Source organism: Patagioenas fasciata, chromosome 17 (genome assembly GCF_037038585.1).
Source record: "Patagioenas fasciata isolate bPatFas1 chromosome 17, bPatFas1.hap1, whole genome shotgun sequence".
Classification (NCBI taxonomy): domain Eukaryota; kingdom Metazoa; phylum Chordata; class Aves; order Columbiformes; family Columbidae; genus Patagioenas; species Patagioenas fasciata.
The window spans coordinates 12,814,495-12,839,145 of NC_092536.1; the positions used below are offsets into that span (position 1 = coordinate 12,814,495).

Below are 24,651 nucleotides of genomic sequence, written 5' to 3' on the forward strand. Positions count from 1 at the left end.
TGTGTAAATAAGGTACTGGTGAAATAGAGAATTCATCCTCCCTGCCTGGGTTGTAACAGCAGCTGCGAAATAATCTGCCTGTTACAAATCCCTGGTGCCTTTGAGCGGGGATGTTTAGTCTCCCTTTCCTGGTGCCTTTGAGCTGGGATGCTTCCCAAGGGAAGTACCAGAATGTTCTGAGAATGTGTCTCCTGCCTGAGTAATTCAAAACCTGCACCTGATTTAGGGTGCTGTGCTCCTAATGAGAAGAGCACTTCACTTTAAAGAGATTTCAAACAGGTGTGATAGCCCCGCACTGCCCCTGCCATGGCCGTGCTGCTGTTTCTTGCCCAGGGTCACTCTGTTCTGCTTCAGCTCCTAAGGTGCAGCATTGGACGGCTTGCAGGCCCCGGGGAAGGCGATAGAAACGTCCCCCGGCCTTGTGCAGCGCCGTTTCAGCGCTCACAGGACGCTACCGCTGCCGCCAAAGGGTTTCATTAAGCGGCTCCCGCCGGCCGCTCCTCCCCAGCCGGGCCCGCCATGGCGCGGCTCCGGGCGGGAGGCGGGGCGGGCAGGCCGGGCGGACAGGCCGCAGCCCACAGGGACAGCCCCGGGACGGCGGCACCGAGGCGAGGGCGAGCGGAGCGGCAGGGGGAGCCCGCGGAGCCGGGGCTGGCGGCGGAGGTGCTCGGAGAGCCCGGCCCGAGCAGGGGAGGAGGCGGTGGATCGCTCAGGTGGATCCTGCGCCTCAGGGACCCCCGAGCCTCGGGGGCTCCAGCGCCTCAGGGGCGGCGGGTGCCGCGGGGTGAAGGGCAGGACGCGGCCCCGGGTGGGGCCGGCTGGGCCGGGGCTTCGATTAAAACAACAACAACAAAAAAAAATAGAAACAAAAAAACCCTAAACCCAAACCTTTAAAAATAACATTTGGAGACCCGAGTTCCTTTTTAGGGCCTGCTCATGTTGTCAGGAGACGTTCTCCTGCCCCTCTGCTCTGCCCTGGGGAGACCACACCTGGAATCTTGTGTCCAGTTGTGGCCCCTCAGCTCCAGAAGGACAGGGAACTGCTGGAGAGAGTCCAGCGCAGCCACCAAGATGCTGAAGGGAGTGGAGCATCTCCCGTGTGAGGAAAGGCTGAGGGAGCTGGGGCTCTGGAGCTGGAGAAGAGGAGACTGAGGGGGGACTCATTCCTGGGGATCAGTATGGAAAGGGGCAGTGTCAGGAGGATGGAGCCAGGCTCTTCTGGGTGACAACCAGTGACAGGACAAGGGGCAATGGGTGCAAACTGGAACACAGGAGGTTCCACTTAAATGTGAGAAGAAACTTGTTCCTGGTGAGGGTGTCAGAGCCTGGCCCAGGCTGCCCAGGGAGGTTGTGGAGTCTCCTTCTCTGCAGCCATTCAAACCCGCCTGGACACCTTCCTGTGGAACCTCAGCTGGGTGTTCCTGCTCCATGGGGGGATTGCACTGGGTGAGCTTTCCGGGGCCCTTCAACCCCTCACAATCTGGGATTCTGTGGTAAGAGTTGAGGTGTGGACTGAGAGGGTGAAGTCCCTGGGGAGGGATGGGGGTTCCAGGGCCTGCAGGAGCTTTGGTTTCTCACATTTAATATTAATTTCCTGGTACTTGGCGTTAAAATGGCTTCAGGGTGGGAGAGCCAGGGCACCCCTGTCCTGAGGAGCAGGGCCAGGCTTGGCTGAGTCAAGATTGTGATGCTGAAGCCTTTCCAGATCCCCTGTATCGAAACAAGCAGATCAGAGTGGATAAGCTCAGCCCAAGTGATGTTTCCTTTGCACAGTAAATCAATTATAGGCGTAGCATGTAGAAAACATGTTTTCTTATCTCTCTGGCTTGCTCAAATCAGCTTTATTTAGCTAATAACCTCAAGTTGTAATAATGCCTTTGTCTGCTTTAATTGTATTCCAGTCTTGTTCACTGTGCTTTGCCAATCATGGCTTTAAAAAAAAAAAAACCTTCTCAAAATATTTAACATATTAAAAATTTTGCAGGTGTATATTTGTTTAATATACTCCTATAGCTGTAATCTGTCCTCATTACTAAATGAAGTGCTAAATTTAGCATAAAAACTGTCACCATGTTCCAATCAACGTGTCTTAATGACTGCCAGCAAATGGAAATGAGGCTTGCATGGAAAAAAAGCTGAAAAGGTACAAATGCAGAACAAGATTAAATCAGCTGTTTCGATAAAAATCCGCTGCTCGCTGCATTATGTCCTGATTTAAATCAGCCCATTGTGTTTATGCTATTATTTTAATTGTTGATAGAGATATTGACGAGCTGCAGCCAAGGCGATGCTTCCCTGGGGATGGGATTGGGGTGTTTCCTTTCCTCAGCGTCTCCCCGGTAGCAGCTCCATGGTGAGACCTCCCAGCGAGCCGTTTGTCAAGCCGGTTAACGTGTGCCTCGTTAATTCCAGCTAATGGAAGTTTTTAATCAAGGTGTCAGATGGTGCTAAATCAAGCACCTCACCAAAGTGCAGAACATGTCGTGTCCATGTTATTGCCTTTATCAATCAGCTTTCCATTCTTGTAAAAAGATTTTCCTCTTTAATCCTGGTTTGTCTAACAAGACCCACTTTCTTCCTTCTTTTTTTCTGTTCAAGGTGTCCCAGAAGAATCATTCCTTTATTCTGGCCAAGATCGATGTTCGTGTGCTTCCTGCTTACTCGCACTAAAATATTGCCTGCTGCTGGCAGACCTCCAGTTCTCTCCCATTCCCCCTTCACACTTTTTAATGGTTGTAGGAACTAACATTTTTTGGCTTGGAATATGAGAAATGCGTCTTGATGCAGCGTCAGCTGACAGCAGGTACAGCTGTGGCCCTGAATTTCAAATACTATTGATCGTTTACCAGTGAACAAGGATCTTTCTCCCTCTGCAGGCTCTCGGTGCCATAGAGTATCTTTGCTTTGGTGGAGCTGCTCTGACTGGCAATTGCCTTTTAGACCTGAATAAGACTGGAGAATCTCATTTTTTAGCTTAAGGAAGGTGAGAAATCACAATAACTCTGTATTTTCCAGGTGTCTCATGTATTTTTCATTTTTATTTCCTCCCAGGTTTTAATTACAAGTGGAAGGCAGATCTGTGAAATACAAGATGGCTACTCAACAGCTTTTACAGACTAGGCAGAAGAAAAAGCCCTCTAAGGTAAAAACCTTGAAATGCGATGGTACTGACAATCAGATATCTCAGTTTTGGACGTGGCACGGCTGCACCTGCTGAGGTGGGAACACCTTCGGTTGGCCGCACTGTTCTTAGTTGGGTTATTTCCCCTTTAGTGTGTCTGGGAAGATCCAGCACAGGGCTTTGACTGGTATCTGGCTAAAGAAATGTGGGCTCAATCGGTGTGCGCAGAGCTTTGTTAGCAGGAAGAAAAGCAGCAAACTCGTCGAGGAACTAAATTTAGTATGCTTTCTGCCGAGATTATCATCTTAAAACCACACGGTGGTTAGCGTTTACACGAGCTCCAATCGCAGACGTGCACTGTGCACAACTCGGCGTTAAAATCCCTCTGAAAAGGAGGTCTCAGGAGGAGCTGTTTCAAGCAGGGAACACCACACCAGCACGGACACCGTTTTGGCTCCGCAATTAACTCTGTAGAGTTAAGCTGGCAGAAAACCATCTGCTGTTTTATTTGCTTTTGAGGGAGGTTGGCTGTTAAGTGCCAGCTCTGGTGCAGCGGAGGGGGTGGGAACGTTCGGCAATGACCCAAGGGGAGGGAACGACCAGCGCGGTCTGCAGCTGAGTGGATCATCCCAGATCTATTAATAACTATCCTTAAAACATTTGATCCCACCCGTGTTAGACATGAGTCTTGGCGATGTACTACAAAACCAGAGAAACGTTAAAATTCCATTTCTAACTTCCCTTCTTTTTCCACCTGTTGAAAGTCATTTCTAAATATGATCCCAGTGTTATGCTTAAACGCTGCTGTTTTGGGCCTTGCTCCCCTTTTTCAGGAATCGGTGCTGTTCCCCACCACAGTGGCCACGGAGCAGCAGTCGGCGGTGCTGGTGAAGAGGCTGCTGGCCGTCTCCGTGTCCTGCATCACCTACATGAGGGGCCTGTTCCCCGAGAGCTCCTACGGAACTCGCTATTTAGATGGTGACACTTCCAGTTTGTGCTGAATTCTTATTTCTGTTGGCTATATTTGATCTATAATCTGCTTTATGGGTTAGTTTCCAGCTGCCCGTGTAGGGATGAGTTTGGTTTTTTAGGAAGTTGGCTGATAGGCTGCCTGACGTTTGGATGCAGGTGGTGATTCTGCATCAGGTAGAGAGCTCAGAAGACAACCTAGAGCAACCCATGGCTTTTTTGTTAGTGTTTCTTTTGGTTTATGATCATTCCAGCCCTGGGAATGATGTCCCAGAGTCAGGATGGTGACTTAAGTAAGTTTTTAAAAAATGGATTAGTGTGTTTTATAACGCTTTGGATTTTTGAGCCCTAGAGGTTCACATTTTCAGCTTTCCCTGCAAGACTGAAAGTAGATTTGTCTGTTTTATTCTTTTCTGTTTGGTTTGGGGTTTTTAGTTCTGTGAAAATGATCTCGCATAACCACACATGCTTTGGGAATCAGGAAAAAAAAGAACTTGAAGGACCGAAGTCTTGTCATAGGATCACAAGAATTAGCAATGCTTTGATTCATCAGTGTCTTTGGTGTTCACTCAGGATGTGTTGGCAGGGTGTGAAATGGCTTTCCCTGCACTCCGCTCTGTTTCCATGGTTTACTTATGGGGTTAGTTGTCCTGAAATATGGTCACACACAGTTTGTACATTTGGTTGAGGGTGCAGGAGATCCCAAGCTGGCTCTTGGTCACATAACCCTGAAAAGCCACTGGTCTTTGTAGTCAAGTGTCAGGTCTTTCAAGTGCCCCTTTGATCAAGGATGTTAACATTTGGCCTTCTCGCACCCTTGAGGGCTCTTTCGTGCAATCCTAACGTGTTATTAGTTCACCTCTTCATGTGCAGGACGGGTTTCCTCTTGTCATTCTGACTGCCTGAAAACAGAGGTAGAAGGAACTCTGTGGAAAAGCTGAACAGAAATAGTTTTTTCTGTCATTTACCTCCTGTTGGTGAAGTCTGAATGCAGAAGTGAAGGTGTTGTTAGGGAACGGCGGAATAAGTGGGAGTAGGGAGGAGGAGGGAGGAAAGGACAGAAGCTGGTGGCTCTAAATAAAGCCATAACTCTAGAACTTCTTCTGGGAGAGCCCAGAGCATCTGAGCAGAGTCTTGACATTTGAAAATGCAGCAATAAGCTTGTGTCAGCCCACCTGGGCCTGAGTGGAAACCCAACATTTCCGCTCAGGAAGGACCTCCAGATAACGCGTTTTATCAAAAAAGGGGAGGGTGACTGGCTTAGTTTCAGTGTTTGCCCAACAGCAGTGATAAGGATTGTAACTATGTGCTAAATCTGGTTCTGCAGACCTCTGTCTAAAAATTCTCCGAGAAGATAAAAGCTGTCTGGGATCACTGCAGATAGTCAAGTGGTAAGTGAGTAACAGCGAAACTAAGACAAGATTGTGCTGAATAGCAAGACATCTGCCCCTTGCACTCTTCTTCCTGAATTTGAAGATATTGTGCCCAGTAGCGCTGTTGGCTGTGGCAGCGCAGCTCCCGCTGCCGCGCCGCCGTACCCAGCCCTGTGCGTAAGCGGGACAGAATTAGCTGACCGGGATCATGTGAGTTCAAGGTCTGTTAAGTGTTGGCTGCACTGAGGTCATGGTCAGGCCCCAGAGCACACACAGGCTGCGTAGGCACAGAGAGGGAGTGAAGAGAATCATGAGGTCGATCCTGTTGTTGTTTAGTCTTTTCTAATTTCTTTTATTAATATAAGGATTCTTGTAGCTTTTTTTTTCCACTTTCTACAATATTTTATCTCCCTGCATAAGGCCCGTCCAACTTTCTTGTGTGATATTTAGGGTGTATTTCAGAGCTGGCACTTTCCCAGCAAGCAGAGTCTGACTTTGATGCGTTACGGAGATACATAGCTGCACATCCTTTGACTCAAAACGCAAATATCTGACCATTGCTACCTCCAGTAATGTTTACTACTTTGACAAAGTCCATAGCTGTAAACTATGCATCAGATAAGAAAAATTTACAAGACCAGACATGTCGGGCTGCGTTCAGATTGGAGTTTCAGGCAAGCTCTGTACGAGGCCAATGGGAAAAGAGCTGAGTGCTGAGCCAGCTTGGGCCGCAAGTCCCTGTCTTGTCAGGCTTTGAGTGATGGCCATAAATGATGCACAAATGCAGAGGGGAGGACAGTGCCTTGATGATGATTGACCTGAAAAGGACTTTACGAGCCCAAAATGTTGCTAGCTGCGTTGTCTTAATTCCAGAAAAAATGCACTTTAAACTGTATCTAATGTGGGTGTGTTTACAGATCAGGAGATAAATGTTGCTGGTTACTATTAACATGTTTTTCCCTTGGCAGGATTCAAGGTTGTTTTGATGCTTTGGAGAGGCAGTATGTAAGTTTTTTTTCATGTTTTTTAATGGAGTTTCCTATTTCTTCATAAAGTGTGGACAAAACTGTCTTTCCATTCCTGTTTTCTCTTTCTGTAGCGATCTTGCATGCACACAACACACATTTACAGCTGTGGGACAGGGGGAAGACCCTGCCCTGCGTATCTGCGTGTGAGATTTGGGATTCTAGTCCATGAGCCCAGTTTTTGATGGCTGTTGCTCTCTGGGTTTTCCTGTATGTGGCGTAAGAACTAATTTGCAGCCTGAAATGGATTTTCCTTAGTTCTGTGTCATACGTTTGCATTCTGGATAGAAACACAGCAAATCAGAACTGAGATCCCCATCTCCATGCCTGTTTCCTTGAGAGAGGTTCTTTGCTTCTGCTTTCCTTCACCTCCTTTCCCCCAGCCTTTTCCCATCTTCTCATCTGCTCTAACCCTCCTGGCTTTTCCCTCGAGTTCAGCATTTATGACTTTTTTTTGGAAAGAACTTCATCAAGTAAGATATCTAAGTGGTTCCAGGACAAAATCAGTTAGTAAGTAATCATATTCCTTGCTGATTCTCACATAAAAACTGCTCTGCACAGGAAAAAGCCCCAACTGTTGTCATCTCTGTCAGCGCAGTTTGTCAAACCAGCTCTCATCTCGATCAGATGAAGTGGTGTTAGTTTTGGCACTGATGATCAGATGGGCTTGTACATCAGCACAACTGTCAGTGTGGATAAGATAATTCAAAATGTTGTGAACTCCGTTTATTGCTCGCTGACAGTTCTAGGAGGTATTTAGTTCTGTGCTATTTTGGGGAGACATAAATTAATTGTTATGTGACAGGGATTAAAGGAAAAAAATGAAATATTTAATGCATATTCTAGGATCGTTTTCAAGAGTTGTCCCATGTACATTTTCTCACTATAGGCTAAATCAGATAGCTTTGAGGGTTTTCATAGCAGAGAGCAAATATTAGTCTTCAGTAGGGATGGGTGCTCTTGTAAAAGAGTTTTCCATTGGGGATTTGTTTGGGAAAAGCCCCAAGAGACAAGTCAGAGCACCCAGTTGTTCTCTGGGGAAGCTGCAAGTCAAGCCAAGCGAACTGGCCACTAGGTGTTGCTGATGCTGTGCTGTGAAGCGTCTGCAGAAAGGTTTTAATTTCTCGCATGTATCTATTCCTTCACTGTATGCAGGCTGTTAGATTTTGAGAGGTCTTTGCTTTCTTTGCCTGCTAAGGTTAGATTTTGATTTTGTGTTTTGTTTCCTTTTCCCCCCGTAGTTACACATTGCTGCCCTCGCAGTAAGTAAATGAGCACAAGGTGTTTTTCTTCCCCCACCCTGCTTGAAAAGAGAGATGGAGTCAAGGTTGTGTCAACCCATCTGTGCACTGTTTTTTAAGGCAAAGTCAAAATGCTTGTGGGTTTGAAAAGAGTGGTGACCTTTCTTAAATATGGTTAATATGACCCTCCTAGGCTGCTTGGGAATGTTCTCGGTACGTCAGACTCCTGGCTGAGGCCGTACGTGCACCCTTGAACTCCTGGAAGCACTTTCCTGTGCTTTGTATCATCACTTCCTTTAACCTCTTGCCTCCACCCTTGGAAGCTGCTGTGTCTTTTGCATTTCCCTCTGCACAAGTCCTCCTTATTAATCTGATACCAAAAAACCCACACGCTGGTGGTTACGTAGCAGGTCTTTTGCCTCAGTCTTTTGTAAAGCCCAAGAGCTATGCACCTATTCTGTGCATAATCTGAGTACGTCAATCTCAGGCATCGAAAGTTGCCTGTGAGGGCTGGAATGGGAATTAACTTCATTCCTCCACAATTACACAGATGAGTGTCTTCTACCTGTCTTTGAAGTGGTAAGTGTTGGCTGCTGATAGAGGACGGCTGTTTCTCTGCCATTCCTTTCTCTGATCCCACGCTAAAGATAGCACAAACTCCGCTGTAAAATGAAAATATCGTTATTTAGCCACTTTTCGGTGGTTCGGGTTATCCAGGGGGAGAATGCCCTCACTGTGCTTTCTTCTAACAGATTTACACCAATCCCAAGGAACCGGAGGTAAGAAAGAGTCTTAATTAATCTTTGAGGCCACTGAAGGCATGGGTGAGTAGATTTGTATTCAGAGTGGACTTGTGGGCTTAAATTCTACCCTGACATAGCTGCGTGGTGACCCCGTTTCTCTTCTTCTGCCTTCAGTGCCGAATGACAGTTCAGTGAGCTGGACTGTGATCAAACGCTCCCACCAGGCACCAGGCTCTGGGCCCTTCCAGGGCCTCCAGCAGGGACGTTAACAGGCAGCTAATGGGCACATTGGCCATTTTGGTTTTCTTTGCTGAAGGGAAGGAATGGGAAGTTCAAAATAATTCTTTTATGAACCATCTATTTAACAGCAGCATTGAAAAGAGCTGGGTTTTTTTGTGCAGATTCAGGATAGAAGTCGTTAATCGCTTCAGACCTGGGACGTATGAGTTGCATGGAGCCTGTACTTATCTTGACAGTGCTCTTTGTGTTTCTATTTTGTCTATATGCAGCTGGGACAGGCATACTGGGTAGTGCGGTATACAAACGAGATTCTGCATCCAGGCCGTCTCCACAGCTTGCAGCTCTGCTGTGTCACACCTCAGCATCTGGGAGAGAGCAAGAGCTTAGGCCGGGCCAAGGCTGGGATTTGTAAGGAAGGCTCAGAGTTAAGGGTTTAGCTCCTACTAATCAACCTCATTGTCTCTGGAAAAAGTGAATTACAGGCGTGGAACTGGATGACAATAGATCCCTTGTGGTGAAGTGGTCTGTCCTGCCTAATCATTTCATTCTCTAGAATCATGGCACATCCTTTCCTTTAAAATGGAAAATCATGTCGTTTTTTTATATCCCTCAGGAATCTCTGAGACCACTGAAATGCAACAACTTTTGCCCGTGTAATATTAATATTGTCTGTATTTCCTAAGAAGAAGAGTCCTTCAGGCCGTGTCTCCCTACAGAGCACTGGGCCGGGCTTCCTCGTGCATTACTGTGAAGCTTCTTACATTTTCCCTTTTCGTAAGGGAGGACACACGTACATTGTGATGGTTGAGTGGCCCCGGTGCCCCGTTAGAGATTTAGGCTGGAGACTCTGACCCACAGAGGAAGTGGAAGGAGGAAGCAGGAAGTTTGTAATATTTTTGTCATTCTTTCAGTGCTAGGTAAGCTGTGCTTGTTAAGAAAATTTGCCAAAGCCTATGCAAGCAATGATAGAGTTAAAGTTGTTGTGTCATTAAATTAATGTTGTGCTCTTGCCTATAGTTGTAAAAGGACACTGCTAAGTTCAGGATGTATCTTTACAGTTGTCACTGAAAGAGACCTGTTTCTTGTCCCCTCTCGCTGAATCTCTAGACAGTGACTGAACTGTACCAGTTCAAATTCAAGTACAAGAAGGACGTGCCCCAGATGGACATCATCAGGTAATGGTTTGGTTTTATTGCTCAGAGTTACGCTGTGAAAACCGCTCTCGATGCATTAAGGAGAAACTGCACTTTGTGATTAAGAGCATGTCCGAGTCGCTCAGCAGCTGTAATCATCATCAGAGTTGAGGATGGTCGCCCAACAGGATATGAACTGGCGAGCTGACGAGTGGAAACGCTGTTACGTAGCACGGCGAGGCACGTCAAGTGCAGCAGCACCGAGTCAAGGACGGTTTGCAGAAATGGTGCCTAATCAGGGCAGCGATGCAGAAACCGACACCATGGTTGAGCTTGCTGCTGTCTCAACTAATGCTGAGTGTTCTTCCCCTTTCACAGGACAGGCTGGTGCTTTCACCTGAAGCTTTGGGTCCCTTTCACCATTGTCCCGCACCCAGAAGTTTTTTCCTTGGGCATTTTGCGTATGTGGATTCTGCTTGAGCAGTCTTGCGTGGGTGACCTGAGAGAACTTTCGCTTATGCAAAATGTTTGGCAGGAAGCAGCAGCTTTTTGCATCTTTTTGGCTGTCTGTTAGATATTTTAAAGCTGTGTTTAGTAGGCCGTAATCCTGGCCAGTTTAAAATAAATATTATCAAAGGCCATTGGCTATAACCAAAGCAAAGAAAAATAATTAACCCATTTTTAGTTGGATTCTGCAGTCATCATTGGTGAAAGATGGACTTTTGGGCCTTGGAAACCTGTCTGTACAACAAGAGAGCTCTGCTGCCTCGTACGCTCCTCAGGAAACTCCTCAGTGCTCCTTTTGTGTGCCATTGGCCGCTCTTCCTCTGAACACATCCACATAGTTTGTAGTATGTGGCAAAGTGACTTTCTGTTGGGAAAATCTGAACTATGTCTGGTCTGGAGTGTCCTGTTGACTGTACTTTGTGCTTTGAAGCTGCTGTCAGTTCTCCTCACCAACCTGAGCGAGAGAGACCTTTGCGATCTGGAAGACAATAGATTGCTCTTAATTGGCCCTACTCAAATCAGTCATTAGTTCTGGAAATAACACCAGTATCCAGGTGGAACTTGGCATCTCTTGGTGTCACCGTACTGGCTCAGAAAAGGCGAAGTATTTTTACTGCTGTCATGTGCAGCCTCTGGGTTAATCATTCCGTGAGAGCTGGTTTGTAGGTCTGCACCTCCGTATCGGAGTGGTGAAGGGAAACTTTCTCCTAGATGGTCGCTGCCTTATTGCAGAAGGATTTTGAGGAATTCCTTGCCATGGATCCTGGTTGGTCAGAGGGATTCAGTTCCTCAGCTTCTACCTTTTGACAAATCCCTGTATCAAATTCACAATATTATTCCCATATTGAAACAACAGTGACCCTGTTAATTCTGATGGAAGTCTCATCTCTTTTTTGCTTGTACTCTTTCCCCTTGCCATTGCTATTCGGCTAATCCCAAGACTTCTAAAAGTGATGTGTAAGAGAAGGCCTCTTTACTCTGCCTTAGGCATTACCAGCATTTGTCCTCTCGCTCGATGTACATTTCTGAACATACAGGATTTAATCCAATAGCACAATATGCTCAGCACAGAGTTTTATTGGCGGTTTGGAGCCAACAAAACCATACCCGGCGTACCCTGGGAATTCAAGCTGTTCTACAGCCACTCAATTTTCATGATGAGCCAAGAAGCTTCAACTGGAAGGTGAAATCAAGTCTTAACAAAGCTGTTCCTGCCAGTGCTTTAGTCAGTCAAATTCAGCCCTGGGATCCTCTCTGCTCTCTTGCATTACTTAGGGCTCTTGAAGCAGTTTGGGATGATCATTGAGGAACCATCCAGCCTGGATATGGTGTCATCCACCTGCAGTGATCTTCCAAAGATGTCATAAGCAGCTGTGGTTTTTTTAAGGCCCCTTCTCATTGAAATCTGAGGAAGTTTAGGTTCCTTAGTCACGTAGTGATTCATCTAGTCCATCTTCAACCGTCTAAAGTTAGCTGGCTGATCTAAGCCACTCATCTACCTCTGTAGTCAAGAGAAACAAACTCCTCCGGAGGGCAATTCATCCCACTCGTATCTCAGTCTAGACGCCTTGCTGAGCCCAGCCAGCTGACATTTGGATGGCTGAAGGAGGTGAGAGGAATGCCCCTTAGTCACTGTTGAAAAATGTGCTTCTGAGCTAGTTTTTCTGACATGGAATTGAAGTGAGAGCGTGCAATTCACTTCTCTTCAAGCTGCAAAATGGACTTGAAAATGGCCCCTGTGGTGAATCAGCTTTAGATGGTATTCTCACCTCATTCCTCTCATTCCTGAAATTGCTTAGGTGAAAGGCACTTGTTTTATGGTCCTTTGATCCAATTTAATCATGTTCAAACAAGTGAGTCATGACATTTGTATAATGGGGTCCATTGCCCCAGCTGCAAAGGCTGTTCAGATGTAAATGCCGGAGCTCTCAGTTTAGTGCCGTTGTTTTGCTGATGCCACCTCATCCCTGGAGTCTGTTTCACTTCCCTGTTGATCTGGAAATTACATAAAGACATTGTAGCTGCTTTGCTGGTCGTTTCAGACAAGTCAGTGGGCGCACTGTATTTGTAATTAGATCGTGAATATTCATGACTGAGCAAAACAAATCTGTTATTCTTCTTCCGATTGTAGCAACCAAATGAACTTTGTGAATGGGGTGTGCAGCGAGGACATCAAACAGGCCAGCAGGCTCCTGATCCGTAAACTCTACCTGTTAATGCAAAACCTCGGCCCGCTTCCCAATGACATCACCCTGACCATGAAACTCCTCTACTACAATGATGGTAGGTGGAGAACAGTGTGTGCTGTGGGGAAAAATTCCCTTCCCATCCGTTGCTGTGCTGATCATGAGTCCCTGGAAGACAAGTAAAGCAAAGAAAGGTGAAATGGTAGAAACTGTTAACTGATAAGAGCAAGAAATGGTGTAAAACCTTCTGACAATCAGGGATGGCAGATGCTTTTTAAGAAGGGGTTGAACATTTGTGTAACAAGTACAACCACGCAGTGTGAAAAGGAGGCATCCTTCTCCTTCACGGTTCTGGTTTGGGTTTTGTTGTTTATTTGTTTGCTTGGTTTTGTTTGTTTGCTTTTTAAGGAACCGGCATCCTGCAGTTGTCAAGTTCTGCTCCAGAAAGTTGAGCCCATTAATGGTGTCTCAGCACCCTAAAGTCATTATTTCTTTGAGCTCCCTGATAACATTTGCTCAGCTCATTTTTTTCTTTGCATTCTCTCCATTCTTCCTGAAAACAAACAAACAAACCAACCAGAACATTTTTAGAAGTTGCTCTTGTTACTCAAGGCTGGTATCAACTTGTTCTTGATAAATCAGATTAAGGAGAGGTGGAACTTGATTCCTCTGACATGAGCAGATTCTTTCTCCCTGTGCAGTGACTCCCCAAGATTACCAACCCCCAGGCTTTAAGGAAGATGAGAGTCCCGGTGACCTGCTGTTTGACGGCGATCCTGTCAACCTGAGAGTAGGCTCGGTCTCCACTGGGTTCCACCTCATGAAAGTCAGAGTGACCACAGAAAAGAAGAGAATAGAGACAATTGACAGCAACCTGATCCAGAAGAATGGCCCGACGGAGATCTCCCATCAAGGGTTAGACTGTGATGAAGAGGAAGAGGAGGGGAGCACAAAGGTATAGAAAAACAAACAAGCAAACGAAACAAAATAAAACCCCAACAAACAAAACACCAAACCAAAAAAACCCACAACATTTTCTCAGAGTTGTAGTTTAATACGGCTTTCAGCTTGTGTAGGGTTTCAGCAGAGGATTGAATGCCAAGGCTGCAAGTCCATAGACATAAAGTGAATTTAATTCTAGCCTATCCACAGACTTAGTGAGTCTTGCGTGTTCTCCCAGAAGAGGGCAGTGATTGTACAGAGACACACGACACACGCGTGTGCACACACATGACACACACGTGTGCACTGGAGAAAACTGTTTGGATTTCCACTTGACGTTTCTCAGGACTAAGCCACGTGTAGTTGAGTGGGATTCCTTCCCCATGCCTCCAGCCATCTAAAACTCATGTCTTTTGTCTCATTTCTCCAGGCCCCCCTCTGTGCTTAGTGAGGGAGGCACCTTTAGCAGGTAGGTGAGATAATTTCCTGAAACACCAAGGTAGGCTGGAATGAACGGTGCTCTGGTGCTCCCTCCCCAAAATCACACAGCCTGGGCTGGTAGCTCAGACTTGATTTAATTTCAGGTGGTCAGTGCCAGGGAATAAACCCCAACATAACTAACTTCTGAAGATAGGGAGCCATTTAGATCAGAATTCTGGTTTTTCTTAGAAAATTTCTCTCTTGAAAGACCTGTAGGCTTGGGAGAAGGACGGCCTGGACATGGAGGAGCCGTGAAAATCTCACCCCCAGTAGTGCTGGGTTTGTGCATTTCCCACCTTGGTGTGTTTTTTAGGTTATACTGTTAAGACAAAGCATCATTTGCCTTACAGAATCACCCTCTCCCTGTCAGAGCAGATTCAAGTGAGCGCAGAGAGGACAAAAGCGACACCGGTTCAGCCTGGAAAACAGAAGCATCTTTTTGCATTCAAGATGCAGGTAAACACCCAGTGTCAAAACTGAAGGAGCTTATTCTTGTGCCTGTATATTAGGATAATATTTAGGTTTTCTCACTGTGGAATGGATGAACAGAGTTTGTCGGGCTGCTTTAATTTTGTATCAGATCAGATTGAATTATAATAGAGGGCTGCTTGTATATGCTTGGTTTATTAACAGAAACGTTCAACTTTTTATCAATATCTTTCCACCTCTTTATCTCAGCAGCTTTTTTCAGCTATGGAGGAAGTGCACAGTTCATCAATACTGAGCTACGTTATCTACATTTTCACCCAAGCTCTTTTCCTTTAGCTGTTACAATTTGATTTTGCAAACGACTTCCATATGTGAAAACACGCATGAAAATACATGAAAAAAGGCTTTTATCACTCTCCAATCAACCCAGCTTCTGCCATACCATGCCATGTTTGACCTTTGAGGCTCCCAGCTATAGCCTGTGGAACAATACCATCTAGTGACAAAATGGTAAATAGCATTCCTGAGATCCCCAAGCAGTGGGATGAAGCGATGAAGGCACCTTTTCAGGTCCTTCTCCTGCAGATTCACCGATGATTAATAAGGGGTGAACTCACACTGCTACCTTTTCCACTGTGGGGATATTAACAGGATTTTCCTCCTCTCACCAGTTGCCTGTTTTCATGAAACTGAGGCAATTTGGGACCACTCCATCAAATTTTACTAAAAATCCTGCACCACACCCCCACTGGGTAGAGCACATGCAGGCCTAAGCTTTGTTTTCTTAGGAAACCAGGTTGAAACGGGTTTAAGTTTCATTTACAGGAACTGCAGCAAGTTGATGTGTCGCACGTCAGATGACGCTTTATTCTGAAATCTCTGTTTTCCAGGAATAAACTGACCATGTTGGCAGGGCCTGAGAGCAAAGGACACGCAATTAGGAGACATAATTTCAGATCAGAAGTGGCATCTTGCCACAACTTCTGGATTTTATTTCAATTAAATGGAGGGGTTTAACTTCAGAGCAAATTTTGATTTGATGTTTGGATCGTAGGTGGAAAGAAGAAGGTGGAAATAAAGGAGATGGGCAGGATGCCTTGCTCAAGGGCATCTCAGCAGGTGAGCATGTTTGAGTGGCTCTGAGATACACCAGGTAAGGTGGAATTCATTGCCCTGGAACGTTATGTCATGTAGGATGGCACAAGATTCAACTAATATAAATGGATTTATTGTGCAGTATCAAAACACACAGAGGCTACCGAGTATTATGGCTCAAGGATATAAGCATGAACTAGAAACACTTAGGAAGAAACTTGCTATGGTCAGCTTATTTCATGCATCCTGTACAGGAATTTTGTCCCGTTTTCTGGAGCTGGCACTGTGAATTACACAAATGACTGAATGTATCGATGTCCCAGCCAGGCTGGTTTACCTGTGTGTGGTTTTGGATTAAGGTTCTGAAATCACTACTCTGGTTGAGGTTTGAAGGGCGTGTTTGTCGCCTGAGATGGTCTCCACCTCACCTTTCTTGCTTCCAGACTATCCTTTCGTGTGAGTCACAGGTAGGAAGAATTATCCCCCGGAGGTGCTGATCTCTTTTTCAGTGGTTGTTGGGGCAACCCAAGGAGCTAGGGTAAACCAGACATATAATTTTAGATAAGTAAAGTTATGCAAAATTAATTCCATCCTGAAGGCTGCCCAGGCCAAACCCTGAGTCAGAATCAGAGCTCAAATTCATGGGCTTGTGCAGAGGGTTTTTCTGTGACAGAGCATATCTCTGAACACCACCAGACTTGCCACTTGATCCTCCTCCCATTCAAATTAGTTGAAAATCGTGTGAGCTTGAACGTTCAGAAACTGAGTCTTTACAGAGTAAGTTAATGAGAGTAGGAAATTGCTACTAAAATTTTCCCCGCCTCTGTTGAAAAGAATCCCGGGGTGTCTAACCCAGACGGCAACTGGAGACTACAACTTAACGTGTCATTCAAAAGGCATCTGTGAAGTATTTGCCTTGACTCTGGATCTTAGAAATGAACTTCTGTGCCTAGGCTGGTATTTTTCAAACTTTAACCACATCTTTTTTTTGTGTCACATCCTCCAGTTTCCTTCTGATCGTTGTTTATTCTGTCGTCTGTGTGAAAACAGGAGCCTTTTTTGTTTGTAACTCGTGGTCATCCCACTGATTCATGCTCTGACATTCTTCGGGGTCTGTCACGATTGTGAGCAGAGCACCAGACACCTCGCTCTTGCAGCATGTGAATTCAATTAGAATTCGGTAGCAATAGTGAGAGTGTCTGAAGGTGGTGGAAACAGCATTCGTTGCTGAAAAATGCGAGAGTCACTTTATCCATTGTACGTGTCCAAAGACTTAAAATAATAATCCCAAGCCCTCTGCCTGGTGAATTCTACATGACAGAGGGGTTTTTAATGTATTCCTTGATACTATTTTTTAAACCGTGGTAGCTTAGAAGTTGGCTAATATTTCAGTCAGTTTAGGGAAAAACAAAGTCAAGTCAGTAGTTTAAAAAGTGCAGATCATCATTGTAGAGCCAGTGCTAATATAAATTTGACACTATTTTCCATATGAGAGGGACTTTCCCGTCTTTTCGGAGGGAAGTGGTTAAAACAAATGACCATTGTGTATTCCACTTGAATCAGGAAGCCAAACTGGTGAGTGAAGTTTGTCTTAAGAAACGAGGACAAGCTTGGGTGGCTGGGAAGTCTGAGTTGGGTGTTATCTGATAGGGTCAAGTGTAGGTAAGATGGGTAGAAGTAGTCATGTGCGAAGGCAAACACCTTGTTGCTCTCCAGACTACAGTCAAGTAATTGCATTTTCCAACCGTGTTTGGGAAGCTCTCTGCTTTAAGGGAGTCGTAAGATCTCCAAAATGACTTTTCCTCGCTCCTGAATTTCGGAGTTTAATCACGTTGATGTGTGAGGGGCCTTGGGGCACAGACACCTCCCTTTATTGGGGCAGAAATGAGCCCTTAGACTCGCATGGCACGTGACTTCGAGTGTTGGGTTTCCACCAGGAGAAGATCCCTTGAACTAGTGCAGCGAATAATCGCTGACATACCAGCAATACGGTGAGGAACAGGCAAAGAGGAGACCTGCCCTGCTGGTGACAGGCGGTGTGAGCTGTTCATCCCCCTCAGGGACGGGGGTTTAAAGGTGGCCAGTTTAACTGTCCAGATAACCATTCAGGCCGAGGTTTTCAGACCTAACTAAAGCAATTTGGAACGTCCCAGAATTTGTGTTTGTGCAAGGATTTGATAGTCAGGAAGTGCAGAATTCAGGAATGGTACCCAAGCTGCACAAGCTGCTTTTGGAAATATTTATGAACCCATGACTGCTCTTCATCTGCCGTGAACCGCTTTATTCTTTCTGGTTCCTTGGTTATCAAAAATAAAACTCAGTTCCAACAGCACAGATTTATTGGTCGTTATCTTCCTGACCTTCAGGAAAACCAGGAATGAAAGTATTAAAGGTTTATTTTTGTTTAATCGACATGGGGAGATGCATATCTGCCAAAAGAGGAGCCGCCGTCCCTGTCCAGGTAGAACTGTAGCTGGTAACGGCCACGGCAAGGCAGATGGGAGAAAAAATTACCTGTGCTCAACTGGCTCGTTATCTGCAGTCTCATGATTGATGATGCTTAGGATCAAATGAGAGGTTGCCCTTTCCCAGCAAAGCATCTCTGTACTTAATCATCCCGAGTTAGACACCAGCATGTAAATTAGCCTCCTCTGCTGGCTTCGGAGGGTTCTTCTGATTGCATCAGCCAAGGATTCGGCCCAACGTGCTCTCTTTATGTGTCCTGCTGCTTTCTACTGGTGTTCTAGGGGCTGTGAAGAGTTGGGTAAAATAGGGAACTGCTGCCCATTGGTTTAGCTGATAGAAATTTCCTGATGAGAATGGGGTTCTGCACTGAATTTAGGATAACTTCTTGAATTCTTCAGCATACTCCTTTATCCTCTTGCAAATCCTTTAATGTTCTTGCCCTGCAAATTGGTTTTGGTGAGCCTTGTCTTTGTGTGAGCAAACATGTTGCAGTGCACTGAGTTTGGAATGAAAGGGAATTAGAAAATGAGTAAAATGTGAGCATGTGGACGCCTCTGCAGGCTTTTATCTCCCATCAGGAAGCTGTGGGCTGAAGTTCTGGGGTGGTCCTGCGAGCACAGTCTCGCTGTACGGCGCAGCAGCCGTGCAGAGAGCCCTGAATTGCCCCTGACCGAGCCTGTGCCAGAGCTGGGAACGGTGTGGCCTTGTCAGCACAGCACAAGTCCCTTGTGCCTCCCAAGGTTCTGGCTTCGTTAGCTGGGGCCAGACACTGTTGTGCTCCTGGATGCTGCGGGACGTGGGGAACGTGTTGACACTTGGTCTGGTGTGGACACGATGGGTTTGGATGGATGCTCAGGGCTGTGCGCGGCCGCGCTGCCTGCTGCAGGCCTGCTCCTGCCGTGTGGGTTAGCTCTCTCAACGGGAGCTGTCTGGAAATGAGATGTCTGGGGAGAGGTTCATACCGAAATGTTGTAAATCAGAGGTGGGTTCGGCCTCCGAGGAGAGCCTGTCTGGGCTCCAGCTGCTGCTCCCAGGCAGAGACTTGGCCACTTGGCCACATTCTCTGAGGGACTGTCAGTGATGGAAGCCAGGGTGACCCATCTTTCACAGGTGACACATTGTAATATTGGCATGTTTGCCCGTGATCAGGTGCCACGGTCACCCTGACGCAGATTCTTGTGCCTTTGCTGGGCTTCCGTGTCATCCGCGGCTTCTGTCTGAGAGCGAAGGTCAGCGCATGGATCCAACTGCAGAATAACAGCTTGGAGATCAAGACCTTTGTTGTCTGATTTTTCCCAGGCAAACCGTTTTTAAAATTGCCAGGACAGAAAGCAGTTGAAGGGTGAAGCCTGCCATTTGCAGAGCAATAGGAGAGCATTTTTCTGTGGCAATGTCATTATCTTGAACTTTTGCAGAAAAGAAAGAAAAAAAGCTTTATCTCTAACTGTCTATCAAGAGCTGTATCTGATGAGAAGTTCCCAGAACATTTTCTCCTCCAAAACCAGCTGAGGCTACACAGACCCAAACAATGAAGAGAGAAGGATTCGGAGATGAGCTTGCCGTGCTCCTTCCTGTGAGCTCAGGCCATGCTGGGAGGAGTGAGCCAGGGAGGTCAGGAAATTCCTGACTTCTCTCAATTCACGTCAGATCCTTTGCTGTATCTTGGGGCCATTCATCCCTTGCATGAGTTATCCTTGTCTAGTGTGTAGGAAACAGTTTCCGAGTGATCTCTTCATTCGGAGGTGAGACCTGTCACCCCGCAGATCCGGGGAGATTTAACCCTTGCACCCCTGACAGCTGCCCAGGGACATCACGGGAAGATGCGGAGCTCCTGCGCTGGCTGATCTTATATATGTTCATAACGTACATACGAGCAACCAGACGCCAGAGACATCTGCATAAATTACAGTTGGACAGATCTAATGTCCCATGAGGGACTAAGCTGGGCAGCAGCCTGGTAGGCAGGAGCGTCCATCGCTTTTCATCTCTGTTACAACCCTGTGACCTTACGGGGAAGGCTTCCAGTTTTGGAAGGTGTATTGGGTTGTGATCCAACAGTCAGAATGGCCGAAACAGCAGCATACAGTGTGATTGAGGGCCCTGCAAGAGGGTGTGAGGAGAGGGATTGGTTTTCTGTTTGTTTTTTCAACAGGTATTTTTGAATCGTTCATTAGTCCTTTAAACGCTACAAGATACATGAGGTACAGAGCAGGCCTGCGGGACTCCCAGTTTGCAAAAAAGAAATGGCGCTGAATGTCAGAGATGTTAACAGTGAGCCATGGAAAAGGCAGGGGACTGGTGACAGTCAGCGATGTGTTGGCATGGCTTCCTGGGGACGAAAACGTGGCAAGTTTCCACAGAAGCACCACAGAGAGTGTCTTTCATTCCTCCACCTGCGTAAATTTGCTTTCATGCTAACCAGCATGATTCCCCTCCGCTCGTGCAGACGAAAATCAGGATTAATTCCACTGATGTCAGTGCCATCGCTTTACTGGAAACTGATCCGAGACCAGCGCTGAGCCCTGCGCCGGGCGTTCAACCGCCGTGCCGCCTCCGCACAGTCACCCAGGTCAGAAGGGACAACTGGAGATCGTTGTGCCCAACTGCCTGCTCAAAGCAGGGTGAGGTCAAGGAGGTTTCTCAAGACCTTGTCCAGTCAGGTGTTGAATATCTCCAAGAACTGAGACTCCACAACCTCCCTGGACAATTCGTGCCAGGTCTTAGGGGGTTTTTGAAAGCAAGAGTTTGCTGTGCTATCGGATCATCGTTAGCTGCACTGAAATCACAGGATACATCAGGCACTGGCCCTCTCTGATTAAAGTTTCCTGATGATGACACATGTCCCCTGACACCTGAGGATCCTTTTGCCTTATTTCAGCAAAGTCTTGTATCTCAGTCCTTATTCTTCTAGCACGCTTGATGGAACTGGATTTCTTTTGACATAAAAACGCTTCTGAATTTGTCTGGATAGTTACAAGGTACCAAAGTAAACACTCCGTGTCCCTGACAAAGGGAACTCTTCTGAGGGCATGAAATTTGCCAAGCGCCAAACCTCAGCATGGGGCAGGCTGGGGACAAAGAGGGACACAGTCGGATGCTCTTGTGCAATTTTAGCTTTTCTACATAGGATGCCTCGGGAAGCAAAACACATGTCAGAAGAGCTGTAAATTTGCTTCAATTTATGCTGGGAAATTTTAGCTAAAATACATGGGGACGCTGGGGATTGAAAATTGCAGAGCACAAAACTAGGTCCTGATTTTGTCTATCTAAGAATAGCAGCGTAGCTGTGGTCTGCTCATTCTGTTTTGTCCACCAGTCTGCCTTGGGAAGGCTTTAATCTAAGTCGAATCTATTTTTAGCCTGATATCTTCTCCAGACAATGTGCAGCTGTCCTGTTAGTTTTATGCCAGAAATTAGTAACACTTGCATGATTCACAAGTTAACTGTATTTTTTTACCGAGAAAATCTGTGGCAAAGTATTACTTTTTTTACACGTAGCGCAGTGTTGTAAAATAGGAGATTCAAACTCACTGTGTGCTCATGGTTGTGACCTAGACCCAGACCTAGGCCTTGGACTAAGGTCATGGGTCTGTTCCCATCCTTGCTACTTGATCTGGACTTGTCCTGGTGTCAGTGTCATCCCTGGGCAGGATAAACCTTGTCCTGTGGGCTTTTATAGCACCTGGCTCGTCAGTGGCGCCGAGGGCCTGTAGTGGTTGTGTAAGACAAAAACTCAACATTCATGCAGTGCAACCTCTCCCATTAGTTATTCTAAATGAAGTATCCCAATACGTGGGAAAAATTAGAATTAATCGGCTTTTGGAGGCTTTGATTGTATGTTTAGTCAATGGGAGGGATTTCCTGCTTTTCACCACACCGTTTAAAAGGTTTACTTTCTGGTTCAAGTCAAATAAATATACGTAGGATCTGACTTAATCCCATTTAGAACAACAGCTCTGGAGAAGAAGTTTGAGTGTTTGGTTAAGGATGGGACCTGGAAGTTGGACTTGGGGTCTGGGTTCCTACGTGACCTTGTAGCTGGGCAGGGGCAGGACAGGACATGTTGGCTTCGGTGAAATACCTTGCACAGTTGACATCTTATTCACTCGGCAGATGAATAGCGCTTATCTCGAGCACTTGATGGCTTGCATGGATGTTTTTACTGTTCTCGGTTTCCTGTTGGGTGCTCGTGCTGCCTGTGGTGAAGGGCAAGAAAACCGGGAGAGTCGCAGTGGATTCTGCATGAGCAGCTGCTCCCTGTGGCTGGTTCCCCCACCTCAGAACTATCCCATCCACGCAGGAAAGTCAGGAGGAATAGCAAAGGGTTAAAAACTTGACTGAGCAATTGTACTGCAGAAGATCCATTCCTCCACAGAGGAAATAAAAGCACCAGCTCGAGCTGATGCTCTCTTTGTGTGGTTTGGGCTAAAACAGGAGAGCTGCCTTTTCCAGGTGACCGGGGACCATCGCCTCACTTTATTGTGTGGCCAGCGGGACAGGGCACAAACCCTGCAGCTGTGTTAGCACCGCAGAGGTTTTCAATGCAATGTTTCCCCGCTCTGGGCCCTTGACTTCAAAAAAGGAAGCAGACAGGTTAAAACAGTGCCAGGGAGAGGAAAGTAAATAAGTGCCTCAGATGCCAGTTTAGGCAGCTGGATGTCAGGTCAGGAGTGGTAACACAGATCCACTCATCACTCCTTCCTCAAGCAAACCCGCCTTGGGCAACGCTGGAAGTTTTGTCAGCCTGAGCGTGCCGGATGGAGGAGAACCTGCCCAGCCCACTTTGGCACATTCTTTTCTCTGTTTTTATGGAAAGGAAGTTGTACTTTCTGCATTAAGCAATATTGTGTTGCTCATAATGAAGAGGAGGGAAGAGGGGCGGAAAAACAATTAGAAACACGGTAGAGAGGCAGAGTGAGGCCGTTTCAAAGTGTTTTGCTGTTAATCCGTAATCAGGGTTATTTCACACATTAGAAAGCCCATTGCTATGTACTGAAGCCTCATACCAAGGTCAGAGAGAAAGCAAGCCGTGATGACGCGGGTGGGGAATTCTGTAATGACCACAGCTTGTAATCTGGAGACCTTGTGCTTGTCTGCGGGATGCATTCTGGAATATCTCTTTATTAACTCCTTGCTCTTTATTAACTCCTGCTTCAGTGACAGGATTCCTCATGTTTTACAATGGAACTAAAGGAAAGTACTCCTGCTTTGGAGCAGGAACTCGATTAACACTCTTTTCCCTCTTCATTCACCTTGTTTTCATCCAAATGAACTTTCTCTTGGAGGCAGATTTGGAGCGATGTGCTGTGGTGTGTCCCTCCAGCTCAGCCCCAGCGAGAGCAAGAGAGGTTACATTGCCAGACTGTGCGCTGTGTCCCTTCTGGGTGGGCAACAACACACGTTAGTCTCTGCAGCTCCAGATTATTATTGTAAAAATGCAAATATGTTATGTGATAACGAGAATAAGTGATTCTGTCACTCGGCCCAGCCAACGCTTCAGCTGTTGTTCTGGCCGTCCGGCTCTCTGTGGTCTGTCTGAATTGCCTGTGCCATTGACCCATTTTTATTCTAACACGCGCTTATCCGTGTTTTTAACCTTTTGGTTTGTAAGCCCCTGAATATTTTGGGGGAGGTTTGTGTCTCTCTAGAGGGAAGTGAATCCTCTTGGAATAAAGCTTACTTTGCTTAGTTATTTTTTTGCAGCCTCACAGGTAGTGTTTGAAGTCTGAGACCGACCACGTCGTGTTGAATTTCCCTGATGCAGAGGTACTGTGTGTCTCCTCCTGAAAGGCTGTTGCCAGTAACTGCAAATTTGACATAAGTGCCCCCCTTCTCTTACATATTTTGTGATTATCTGAGGTTGCTGAAACAGTTTGTGCCCTGTAAGCTATTATATTTCTCAAAGGTTTCCTTGCTCTTGTTGTTTTCTGTCAGCGATGGGCAGATGGGTGCTGTTCCTTGTGCCACCAAACCCATTCTTTGTCCCTGTTGCTTTCACAAATCTCACAGTCCCAATTCCATCCAGTATTCCAGTTTTGGTTCCTTGCCTAATTGCTTTTCTGGAGAGCAGGATCACACAGAACAAAGCCAAGAGGATCCAGGAGAACACATGGTCGTTTTGGAAGCTATATTCTTGACTCATCTAGCAGGAGCCTGCACCGTGAGAATGATCAGTGTCTTGATGGTTCTTACAGATAAGCTGCCTGAACCTTGCGTTTAGCCAGGAAGAGGTAACCGGACCCGCGAAGAAAAGGAAGGTCAGCGAACCAGAGAAGCTGCTTCTGGAAGGCAGGAAATGATGTTCATTCTGACACACAGAACATGTTGGAAGGTGTGAGTTTGCATTATCATCTGACTACTAAAGACCTTTACTCCCTTCCAATATTTAACTCTTCCACGCACCACCTGTATTTCTGCGTGTCTCTGTGTCTAGTGAAAGCTCTGGGTTGCAAAGAGACAGCAAACCCCAGAGTTGTCGTAACGATGTCAACCACCAGCACTTGTTTGATGTTCTAAAGTTGAGGATTTATGATTCCATGTGAACTGTGTCTGTGTGCTTCTTTCTCTCTGTCTCCCTCACACGCCCCCCTCCCAGTGGCTGAATTTCCCCCTCTGTGGCTGGAGCATCCTTTGCCAATATGTGATCAATATTTAACGGCACTGTTTCAAAAGGATCTCTGAGTTATCAATGCCAGCAAGCA

The 24,651-nt window shown here is 46.3% G+C and overlaps 1 protein-coding gene across 3 annotated transcripts; it reads left to right on the forward strand.

Moving 5' to 3' along the window:
- The first annotated feature begins 582 nt into the window (after positions 1-582).
- HORMAD2 (HORMA domain containing 2) lies at positions 583-24,487 on the forward strand. 3 transcript variants are annotated; one of them, XM_065851649.2, is made up of 13 exons: positions 583-713; positions 3,052-3,142; positions 3,955-4,099; positions 5,418-5,481; positions 6,432-6,468; positions 7,730-7,750; positions 8,482-8,508; positions 9,820-9,887; positions 12,484-12,635; positions 13,240-13,493; positions 14,311-14,416; positions 15,444-15,508; positions 24,145-24,487. In XM_065851649.2, exons 2-13 carry the CDS (start codon positions 3,092-3,094, stop codon positions 24,247-24,249), a joined length of 1,095 nt encoding a protein of 364 aa, XP_065707721.1. In that variant the 5' UTR covers positions 583-713; positions 3,052-3,091; the 3' UTR covers positions 24,250-24,487. The 3 variants fall into 3 exon arrangements, with proteins under 3 accessions (XP_065707721.1, XP_071672080.1, XP_065707722.1); XM_071815979.1 differs by lacking the exon at positions 15,444-15,508; XM_065851650.2 differs by lacking the exon at positions 7,730-7,750.
- The last annotated feature ends 164 nt before the right edge of the window (positions 24,488-24,651 follow it).